The sequence below is a fragment of the Heloderma suspectum genome, chromosome 1, assembly GCF_057233095.1.
Source record: "Heloderma suspectum isolate Gila_16-S chromosome 1, 16-S_ref, whole genome shotgun sequence".
Lineage (NCBI taxonomy): Eukaryota > Metazoa > Chordata > Lepidosauria > Squamata > Helodermatidae > Heloderma > Heloderma suspectum.
The window spans coordinates 393,655,501-393,667,709 of NC_139458.1; the positions used below are offsets into that span (position 1 = coordinate 393,655,501).

General features: G+C 42.6%; 1 protein-coding gene across 1 annotated transcript in view; it reads right to left on the reverse strand.

The window, feature by feature from the left end:
• The window catches only part of CNIH3 (cornichon family AMPA receptor auxiliary protein 3), a 105,908-nt gene that overhangs the window by 53,866 nt on the left and 39,833 nt on the right, over positions 1 to 12,209 (reverse strand). The window contains exon 2 of the mRNA XM_084828667.1: positions 1,149 to 1,217. Coding sequence (XP_084684793.1) covers positions 1,149 to 1,217 — 69 coding nt within the window. The remainder of the gene's footprint in view (positions 1 to 1,148; positions 1,218 to 12,209) is intronic.

The window sequence follows — 12,209 nt, forward strand, 5'->3', positions numbered from 1 at the left end:
TTTCCCACAGCATAAGGCTGATTCAGCTGTAATGGAAAACATAGATTCCCAGTTATGTGAACAAGCTGTGGCAAGCCTCAAGCTTGCATACTCCCCGACCCTTTCTTATATCTACTAGTGGAAACCAGAAGCATCCACTTCTGCTTTAAACAAACCACAGTTCCCTGTTACATCTCATCTTGGAGGACTGTAGTTTCTTTAAACTCTAATGAAGTAAAACAAGCCAGGATCAAACTTCAATTTTGCATCTGGCTCGTTCACTAACTAGAATTTAAACAAAACACAGTTCCCAGAGACTGAACATAACATAATCTAGAAGTGGAAGTTGATGCTTCTGATCTCCTCCTCTGATGTGTACGAGAGAAGGAAAAGGAAGGGGGAGCATGCAAGCCCAAGGCTTGCTGTGATTTTTTGATATGGTTTCCCCCAACCTCTGAACCGGCCAATTGTCAGGACCTCTGGGTTTTTTAGCTGTGTCAGGGCCATGATGGGGGCAACAAGGCCACAATCCCTCCTTGAGAAATGCAACATGAGAGAGAGAGAGAGAGAGAGAGAGAGAGGTGTACTGGTTAGAGTATTGGACTGGGACTCTGGGTTCTAGTCCCGACTTGGCCATGACGCTCACTAGGTGACTTGGGCCAATCACTGGCTCCCAGCCTAACCCAGCTTAGAGGGTTGTTGTGAGGATAAAAACAGAGAGGAGGAGGACCATGTAAGCCACCCTAGGTTCCTTGGAAGAGGAAAACAGGCAGTATATAAATGTAATAGTGAATAAATAAATAAATATTTTCACTCATATCATTATCTACAGATAGTGAATGTGTCCCTGTGAAAATAGTGTCAGAGCAATCAACTGGCCACTCCACCATGTGACAAGCTATATATAATATGCATTGAGTCTGCTTTGCAAAAACAGAGTCAATTATGGATTGTATGAGTAAGCCTTTAGTTTGTGCCTTTTGATTCCAGCACTTCTCATTTCTGAATCAGAAATAATTATAGTCAAGACTCACCACCTTTACATATCAAAATAAAAATCAGTTATAGGTAATCTTAAATCCTCATTCCAATTTATACCATATTTTCTGTTGACAGCTTAGCATTTTCATCAAAATTTAGTTATTGTAAAATAGCAGAATGGAACTCACCGCATGTGCTGGGTTACATTGGTCTATAGGGCTCTTGAAGTCTGTCTTTAACTCATCAAATGCGATTATCTGCAGGAGAAAGTTTTCAAACATTGCAACTAGATTAATTTCCAAATTTAGGCTTTTCCACTTCTATAGGTGGCAAAATTTATTCTCTATTTGTATGAAGGAAATTAATCCTTTTAACTTTAATAGACTGGATCCAGATTAGCTCTGAGACAGCTTACACTGGTGACAGTTTACACTGGTCTTCACTAAGTGAACTCAGTTCACTTAAGCTGAGCATAGTACACAAAAATGTGGGAACGATGATAGTTCCAAACTCCATATTTGAAAGGCCAACACTGTGAACACTTTTCCCAGCTCCCAATACTTGCATCCTACTGACAAACTAGAAGAACAGCTGCGTTACTCAGTAGCAACAAAAAAGAAGAAAAAATGGTTTAGTATCATAGAGGCTAACTATCGTCACACGAGCTCTTGTAGATGCCAAGGCATTTTTATCTTTAAAAGCCAATTCCTATGTTATTTTTCTGTGTGTTTTTGCAGATGGAAAATCTTACATGGGGACCAAAATAGAGCGCAGTAATGGTATAGTTGTTGTTGTTTTATTCTGATACATGTGTTCAAATACTAATACCAATGCCAGCTTTCCAAAGTGTATGTTCAGACAAAGATATATACTTATGCATCCATACTTGCACTACTTTTTGTACACACTTTTTTGTACCTGAGTATTAATCTCACTGTTCAGAACAAGTAATGTGAGACCAACTTAGATTCAGAGAGAGGGCAGAGCTCTCACAGAACGTGGCTGGGTTCGTACGACTGCAGCGGTAAAAGAAGCCATTGTGTTTTCGCATGCCCGCCCTCCTGCATGCACGAAGGTTGATTACATAACTACCTGCGCTGCAGCACAGGTTGGCATGTCATCCGAATCCAGCATGCAGTGTGGCAGGAATGGCTTCATACCCACCCTAGAACCCATGATGTGCAGTAGAGGTGGTGGGGTGGGTATGAAGGCATCCCCGCTGTGCCATGCCCCGGGTTCAGACAACACACCAACCCACGCTGCAGCATTGTTATGTAAACAACGTGATTTCTTTTACCCCCGTGATCGTGCAAACCTAGTCTGTATGTCAGCAGCATAAGCATACATATTAAAGACTGAACTAGGTATGGCTTTAATTATGTGTAGAGGAATTGACGTGCACATATTTTTCAGTTTAAATAGCTGCTGCAGGGGGAGTGGGCCAGCAGGATCAGGACCATAGTGTGCAGGGAGACATTTGTTTATTTACATTTCTATACTGCTCCATGAACAAAGCTCTCTGGGCGGTTCACAATTCTCCCCTGCCCCATGCAGTAGTTCCAAAAGAAATTGCACCCCTCCACCCCTGCCCAAGCTGCCATTAGTTTTGGAAGGGAAACTCCCATTAGTATCAGTGGCAGCTTTCCTCCAGGGGCTATTAGCAGCTGGCGGAGGATCTTCATTGGGATCACGGGGGGGTTGGGGCAAGAGGCATAGGGCAGTCCTGACACACCTGCCCCCTGCCCACATATATATATAAAAACTTGTGCATGTCAAATAGTTAAAGGTGATTAATGTCCCAATAGTTTCCTAGGCCCCATCTTCTCACATTCACAAATGAAGATACTTCAGGCTGCCATTCAGTTCCTGGGAAGTCCCAAGAATTTCTCTGGGATGTGCCTGCACCTTGTTGCCTTTATTATGTTGTTTTTGTTTTAGGGTAATTCCCTAATTTGTTGCGGGGTGTGTGTTTTTTATCTAGTCTCTTCTTTTTCATTTTCTTCTCATGCACATTAATATGCTTTTTAAAAATCTTGGCAAATATCAATGTTCTAAAGGCATCACTCCTCCATATAACAACACATTTCCTGTTGAATATACTTGTAACTTATTACAAATTCTAAATCATCGAATATCCTTGCATAGAATTTTGTTTTATGACTAACATCTTGACATTATGACATCTTGCTCTTGTGAAGTCATGTTACGCGGTGATTTACTTTGGGCTTCTCCTCTTGTAATGCCCTGAAATGTTTGCTATTAAACTTAATAATTAAGCAGAATCTTTGTATCATACAGTTAAATACATAAACAATAGTTGCTTCCACACCATAATTAGCTGGAAATGGAACTAAACCAGAATTTTCACACAGTAATAGTGCTATATTATTGTCAGGCCTGGAGCCTAGCTTTGTGAGAAGCTATATAGTAGCTAAGGTCCAATTCTGACACAGGTAGGTGAGGGTCAAATAGACCAGAGATAGGAAACAGATTCATGGACAGGCTGAAGCTTGGTATCAGATCAGGCAACCAAGGATACCAGTAGTTTCAAACTTTCAGGAGTAAAAATTTCCTTATTTTTATAAGGAAAGGGTTTTTGCAGTCATTTCAACTCCTCTTATTTTTACAAGAACGACTATTCCCCCCCAATGTGTGCTAGAAGCATTGTCAGAAGGAATTAAAGGATAAGAGTAAAGCCTCTTCATGGATGATATCCGAGTTTAAATCATGTCAGTTCTTATTAGATTTCCAAAACTGTGCTGCTTTGAGTTAGCATCTTTAATCTCAACTAATTATTTGGCTTTTGAAGTATGTGTGTATAATCTCATGTAAGACCAGTGCTACCGCAACAGCTGCTACATAGCAGCCACTTTAACCAACCCTAGTGAGTGTCTCTGTGTGTTAAGCCATGGGCACCATCTACATGGGGCATTTACTCCAGTTCTACTGTGCCCCCCAGGCAATCATGGCACATGGTGCATGCCCCTCTCTGTAGCACATGCAGTTTTCCATGTGGTAAAACCCTTTTTTTGCAAACTCATTTTCTGATGGATTTTCCCATGGTGGCAGCTTCAGTGCAGTTTGGGAGTCTGTGTAACCTGAACGGCCTTTGGTGCAGGCTGGGGGGAGCAGCGCTGATTGGTGGAAGGGAAAGTTCCATCATGAAAGGGTGGATACGAGGAGCGGGGAAAACAAGTCTGCTCAGAAGTAGCGCATTTTCTTCAACTGCACTTTACCACACACGAGTGGAGAGAGGGGTTGGGAGAATCCCTTTGCCTGCCCTTTTTTAAATGTCCGGACAAGCGAATGTGCACCTAAGTTTGATTAGTTTAAAGGGTGATCACTCCCAAGTGATCCTTAGTCCCACCAAGAAAGGGTGGACACCAGGGGAGGTGTTGGCAAAACATGTCTTCTCAGAAGTAACTCAATTCTCCTCCATTGCACTTCAGTGAGCACATGAGCAAGAAGCAGGGCAGGGAGCAAGCCTGCTGGTTTAAACATTCACTCTTATGGAAGAGCGAAGGTATGAAGGACTGTAATAAATTTAAAATCTGGTTGCCCCCAATAGAGCCTTCTTCCTGCCAAGAAAGGGTGGACACAAGGGGGGATGTTGGCTAAACGTGTCTACTCGGAAGTAACATTCTCTTCCACTGCACTTTACAGAACATGCAAGCAAGGAGAAGGGCGGAGAGCAAGCCTCCGCTCATTCGCTGCTCTGCACCTACACAGTTGATGACAGTCATTTCTACTTGCAGGACTCTGCCCATCCAACCCCCAACTAATGCAGTTTCAGGTGCTGTAGGCCCTGTGAAACTTTGTTTGATGTATATACTGCTTTACTGGCTTCGTTTGTCCCAGGAGGAGCAAACCCGATTTCATGACAATCCGGATTTAAACAAAATTGCCTCAGAATGCGTCTCCGTGCAGATGGGGCCATGGAAGCTTATCGGCTGTGTAAAGTCACGCAGAATTATTTATGAAAGTGATGCAAAGAGTTTGGTGCCAGCAAACCCTGATGGCTCCTGGAGCAGACTCCAGTCCTTATTGTCCTAGCAAGAACCTTTTGTTTTGCTCATAGAACAAGAGAATGAGGGCTAAACTAGATGTGAAGTTAATTCTGCAGTTGCAGTTAATGTGCATGTTTTTTGTTATGTACATAGATACAGAGAAGCATGAGCAGCCTCAGGACCATGGTTCACACAACACAACAGCCCACTGTATGTTAATTTACTCTCAAGGAGCTCTGGTGTGTGCCGGCCACCATTATGAATATGCAACCTCCAACTGGAGGTTGTCAGGGGCTGTCATGTCATGAAAACCCAGGCGGTTGAGGTTATTTGGAGGTTAAACAACTTTCACATAACCCACAGTCCCCACAACTGCTACTTTACATAACAAAAAATGTGCACATTAATTAATTAATGTGCTTGCATTACACACATTTGCCTATCATGCATAGTTTGCCCCTGCTCACCTTGATTTAAGAACAAACTGACATATTCCAGGCCAGCTTACCTCACACTCATTAATGTCAAGTGTCTGTCCGTGTAGAATGGCTCCCAGATTATACATCATGTTGATACATAGAGCAAAAATCCTGTGATGCCATTGTCTGTTTTTTCAGTACAGCAACAATTATGAAGATATTTATAGATGCATGTGCTCCTCCAGACAATGACAGCTTTGAATACAGAAGGTATTAGATGAGCAAGAGGCCCCATTCCTATAAAAAGAGAATGGACTGAAAAGTGTTTGGGTTTCTACAAGTAGAATCAACTGAGGATCTGCATTTTAGAGGCTTGCTTGTGCTTCTGGGTTCCAGCCTTTGTGCTGGATGTTTGATTCTGATGTTTGATTCTGTTTGATTCAGCTCAGAGGATTTGAGAGCAAAATCAATTGCTTTGCCACAATGGTCCAATCCAATCAATGTGATTTTGGATGAACAAATTAACACTTTAAAAAGAAAAGAAAGGAAAACCAGAATGCTACCATGGGAAGCCTAGAAGGGTTCAGAGTTCATTTAACTGAGCGAATAAGATTCCAATGGATGCTTTGGGCAAAAGGATTTTTATATCATAAATTAAAGCCCAACATCTGGTGCCCTCCAGATGTTTTGGCCTTCAACCCCAATCATTCCTGACCACTGGCCATTCTGGCTGGGGATGACAGCAGTTGTAGGCCAAAACATCTAGAGGGCACCATGTTGGGAAAAGCTGCTATAGCACTAGAGCCAAACTAGGGTAAAAGAACAATGACCGTCCTGTGTATCCAGTGAAGAGGTAAAACAAGTTCAGTGTGACTCTCCACCATCAGAATCACTACAAAGAGCAGCTGGAAGGACCATTATATTTCCCTTCAAGACAGATTAGAGCATATGTAGCCATGCTGTTTCCATTTCCTGCAGAGCCTGTCCACAAGGGTGCCAATTAATACTGAACAGCGTGGTGAGTGTGTCTGTCCATTCTGAATAAGTTTGCAATTTAATGGCAATGTAATCCATCTGCTGTTCCACAATAAAAGATTCCAGACTGTACAACAAAGGTGAGAGTCAAAGCACTGTGCAAAGAGGGTGCTAATTATGGCAAGCTGTAAGCTAAGCACTGAATAAATGTGAATGGCTTTCATTTCTTATAATCAACATTTCTACAGCATTTTCGCTGCTAGGACCCCACACACCAAAAATATGATTTGTCCCAGAAATAGGTTTAGGTATGGTTTTCCTTTAGGAAATGTAAGGACAATCCGCTCATCGGTATTAGTGGCTGTAGGAATATTGAGTATGACCACATAGCACAGTTTCCCTATATCTTCACAACTGGCACCTGGCTTTGCCCATTAAGAATGTGTGGTCAGTTATTTAGGCCTCACACTCTCATTAGGTATTGCCTGTGAGGCTGTGGGTTCAAACCCTGAACTCTTCCTCCCTGGGGGAGGGGCTATACTTGGGGAGAAGGACCCGTACCTCAGCAGTAGTGCATTCGTTTTGGATGCACAACACACCAAGTTCAGACTTCAGGTAAAAAGATGTAAAGTAGCAGGGCAAGGAAAGACTGTGGGGAGCCTCCATCAGTCAGAGGAGACAAGAACAGGGTTAGATGGACCAATGAGCAGTCTCAGTTTGAGGCAGTCTCTTATGTTAATCTTATGCTAGTGAGGAGTAATTTACCAGTAATAGGTAGCTACCAAACTACTCATCTACAGCCAAATAAGATGTGAAGTACATTTTGTGTATTTTTTTCTCTCTCAAGAGAGTTAAATATCAGCTGGGGGAGTGGGGTGATGAGGAAATGGGGATCAGCCAACAACGAAGATAAAACAACAACTGTAAAAGCTAAAAACAAGGTACACACACACTCCAGCTGCACCAATATATTGTCCCAGGTATGTTTCAAGACGTGTCTCTTTATCAAGGGGAAGTCATAGAATCATAGAATAGTAGGGTTGCAAGGGGCCTACAAGGCCATCGAGTCCAACCCCCTGCTTAATGCAGGAATCCAAGTCAGAGCATCCCTGACAGATGGCTGTCCAGCCTCATCTTGAACTTGCTGCTAAATCTTCCTAAAGAGGTAATTGGCTCTTCTTCTTGGGTGAGCCAAAACTGAGGAAGTCCCATGTAGCTTTTTAGGCAAGGTTTAACCCTTTTCTTCACGCCTCAATCCCGAAGCCACTTTCTGCCCCAAAAGGGAAACTGTTATCACCACTAATAGTGCAGAGTGGCTAGCAAATCACAATTTCACTTTATTTTATGGGTTTGTTTGTTAATGTGATTTATAATTCACCTTTTCAACAGATTCATTTCATTCAGTGCACCATTTCTTCCATAAAGTGCTGACACAGAACCGATTTACTGGACATTATTTATGGATAAAGGACATTTGAGTAGGACTGCCAGTTCACAATGAAGAGATTCTCTTTCCCCTTTAAAACTACCAATTAAACCCATACCCACAGCTAGGGTGGCCAGATCTAAAAAAAAAAAAAGACAAGGCTCTTGCATCTTTGTAGTTGTACAGAAGAGGACATTTCAGCAGATGTAGCAGGGTCGTCCCAAGATACTTTGCTGCCTGAGGCAGATGACAAGATGGTATCCAGTTGATTCAAACATGAATTTACTACCAAGTCTTAATTATAATGATAACCATTATGATTGTTCCTGGCAGGAAAATGCAGCAGGATTTTCACCTTTAGACTGGAATAGAAAAAAAGACAAACTATCGCCCAAGAGACAAGGACAGCTACTCATAAGCAAGCTAGTAACTTTATTCCACTTGAGACTCCAGCCTAAGAGGGGTTGTTTGATACAGCTGTAATTTCTTTCTGTGCATCAAAGTCTCGTCACTACTTGGATTTACATAGAGCAGGTGTGATGCTTAATCCTCTGAGATAGTCAGAAGTGAGCAATCACTCCATAATGTTCCACTTATCGTATCAAAATTACATAGAGCTTTATGTTCATGAATCATTTTATACAAGCAGCCAAATGGGCTTCTTTTCCTGTAATTTTTTTCTTTTCTTAACGTGTGCCTGAATAGTTATCACTCTGTTTAGTTTGAGTTGTGTGGACTGTGAAAAGAAAGAGAAAAGCCTAGAAAAGGGAAGGGGAGAAATACAGAGAGGCAGAGAAGAAGATGGAAGTGGCTTCCAAAAATCTAAAGTGGGGTGCAAATCTGCTACCAAAATCTATGGGGTACTGGCCTGGGTGTCATAATATGTAAAATAAGGTTTAATTGAAGGTATTCTGCTATGGTCATCATGGGTTCCCACTTTCAGTTTTCTGGTGTAATAAATAGGAACATCAGAAGCTGCCTTATACTGAGTCAGACCCTTGGTCCATCTACCCAGTACTGTCAACACTGACTGGCAGCAGCTCTCCAGGGTTTCAGGCAGGAGTTTCCAGCCCTACCTGAAAAAAGATGCATGGCCAATGACCACCTGCTGAGATGAGTGTAGAAATGGCCCCCCAAACATTTATTTGTTTATTTATTATACTTATATCCCACCTTTCTTCCAGGGAGCCCAAGGCAGTGTATTCCGCCTCCTCTCCATTTTATATTCACAACAGCCCTGTGAGGTAGGTTAGGCTGAGAAGCAGTGACTGGCCCAAAGTCACCCACTGAGCTTCTTGGCCAAACAGGAACTAGAACCTGGGTTTCCTCAGTCCCAGTCCAACAAACTAACCATTATGCCATGTTGCTGTTCAGTTGTTAAGTCATGTCCAAGTCTTCATGACCCCATGGACCATAGCACGCCAGGCCTTCCTGTCCTCCGCTCTCTCCCGCAGTGTGCTCAAGTTCATATTCATTGCATCGGTAATGCTATCTAGCCATCTCATCCTCTGCCATCCCCTTCTCCTTTTGCCTTCAATCTTTCCCAGCATCAGGGTCTTTTTCAGCGACTTTTCTCTTCGCATTAGGTGGCCAAAATATTTGAGCTTCAGCTTCAGTATCTGTCCTTCCAATGAGCACTCAGGGTTGATTTCCTTTAGGACTGACTGATCTGACCTCCTTGCAGTCCAGGGGACTCATAAGAGACTTCTCCAGCACCACAGTTCGAAAGCATCAATTCTTTGGCGCTCAGCCTTCCTTAGTCCAGCTCTCACAGCCATATGTTACTACTGGGAAAACCATAGCTTTGATTATATGAACCTTTGTCGGCAAGATGATGTCTCTGCTTCTTGCTATGCTGTCTAGGTTTGCCATAGCTTTCCTTCCAAGGAGCAAGCGTCTTTTAATTTCATGGCTACAGTCACCGTCTGCAGTGATCTTGGAGCCCAAGAAAATAAAGTCTGTCACTGCTTCCATTTTTTCCCCTTCTATATGCCAGGAAGTCATGGGGCCAGATGCCATGATCTTCATTTTTTTAATGTTGAGTTTCATACCAGCTTTTGCACTCTCCACTTTCACCCTCAACAAGAAGCTCTTTAGATCCTCTTTGCTTTCTGCCATTAGAGTGGTATCGTCTGCGTATCTGAGGATGTTGATAATTCTCCTGGCAATCTTAATTCCAACTTGTGATTCATCCAACACGGTGTTTCTCATGATGTACTCTGCATATAAGTTAAATAAGCAGGGTGACAATATGCAGCCTTGTCATATTCCTTTCCCAAAGTTGAACCAATCGGTTGTTCCATGTCTGGTTCTTACTGTTGCTTCTTGATCCTCGTACAGGTTTCTCAGGAGACAGGTAAGGGGGTCTGGTACTCCCATCTCTTTAAGAATTTGCCACAGTTTGTTGTGATCCACACAATCAAAGGCTTTAGCGTAGTCAATGAAGCAGAAACAGACGTTTTTCTGGAATTCTTTTGCTTTCTCCATGATCCAGCGAATGTTGGCGATTTGATGTCTAGTTCCTCTGCCTCTTTGAAACCCAGCTTGTACTTCCGGTAGTCCTCGGTTCACATACTGCTGAAGCCTAGCTTGTAGGATTTTGAGCATCACCTTGCTGGCATGTGAAATGAGCGCAACTGTACGGTAGTTAGGACACTCTTTGGCATTGCCCTTCTTTGGAATTGGAATGTAAACTGACCTCTTCCAGTCTTGTGGCCACTGTTGAGTGTTCCAAATTTGTTGGCATATTGAGTGCAGCCCTTTAACAGCATCATCTTTTAGGATTTTAAATAGCTCAGCTGGAATATTGTCATCTCTGCTAGCTTTGTTGTTAGTAATGCTTCCTAAGGCCCACTTGACTTCACTCTCCAGGATGTCCGGCTCAAGTTCAGTGAGCGCACTATCATGGCTATCAGGGATATTCAGATCTTTCCTGTATAGTTCTTCTGTGTATTCTTGCCACCTCTTCTTGATCTCATCTGCTTCTGTTAGGTCCCTGCCTTCTTTGTCCTTTATCATGCCCATCTTTGCACAAAACGTTCCCTTGAGATCTCCGATTTTCGTGAAAAGATCTCTAGTCTTTCCCATTCTACTGTTTTCCTCGATTTCTTTGCATTGTTCATTTAAGAAGGCCTTCTTGTCTCTCCTTGCTATTCTCTGCAACTCTGCATTCAGTTGGATATATCTTCCCCTTTCTCCCTTGCTTTTCGCTTCCCTTCTTTCCTCAGCTACTTGTAAAGCCTCCTCAGACAGCCACTTGGCTTTCTTGCATTTCTTTTTCTTTGGGATGGATTGAGTTGCTGCCTCCTGAACAATGTTACAGACCTCTGTCCATAGTTCCTCAGGCACTCTGTCTATCAGGTCTAATCCCTGAAATCTATTCCTCACCTCCACTGTATATTCATAAGGGATATGATTTAGGTCATACCTGAATGGTTTAGTGGTTTTCTCTACGTTCTTCAATGTAAGCTGAAATTTTGCAAGAAGCAGTTCATGATCTGAGCCACAGTCAGCTCCAGGTCTCGTTTTTACTGACTGTATAGAGCTTCTCCATCTTTGGCTGCAAAGAACATAATCAATCTGATTTCGATATTGACCATCTGGTGATGTCCATGTGTAGAGTCACCTCTTGTGCTGTTGGAAAAGACTGTTTGCTATGATCACCGTATTCTCTTCGCAAAACTCTATTAGCCTTTGTCCTGCTTCATTTTGTACACCAAGGCCATGCTTGCCTGTTATCCCAGTGATTTTTTGACTTCCTACTTTAGCATTCCAATCCCCTATGATGAAAAGGACATCTTTTTTTGATGTGAGTTCTAGAAGGTGTTGTAGGTCTTCATAGAACCGATCAACCTCAGCTTCTTTGGCCTCAGTGGTTGGGGCATAGACTTGAATTACTGTGATGTTGAATGGTTTGCCTTGGATTCGTACTGAGATCATTCTGTTGTTTTTGAGATTGTACCCCAGTACTGCTTTTCCCACCCTTTTGTTGACTATGAGTGCTACCCCATTTCTTCTAAGGGATTCTTGCCCACAGTAGTAGATATAATGGTCACCTGAATTAAATTCGCCCATGCTTGTCCATTTTAGTTCGCTGATTCCCAAGATGTTCAATCTTGCCATCTCATGTTTGACCATCTCCAGCTTATCTTGATTCACTGACCTTACATTCCAGGTTCCTAAACAATATTGTTCTTTATAGCATCGGATTTTCTTTTCACCACGACACATCCACAACTGAATGTCCTTTCGGCTTTGGCCCAGCCGCTTCACTCTTTCTGGCGCTACTTGGAAATACCCTCTGCTCTTCCCCAGTAGTATATTGGACACCTTCTGACCTGAGGGGCTCATCCTCTGGCGTCATCTTTTAGCCTTGTGATACGTTCCATGGGGTTTTCTTGGCAAGAATACTGGAGTGGGTTG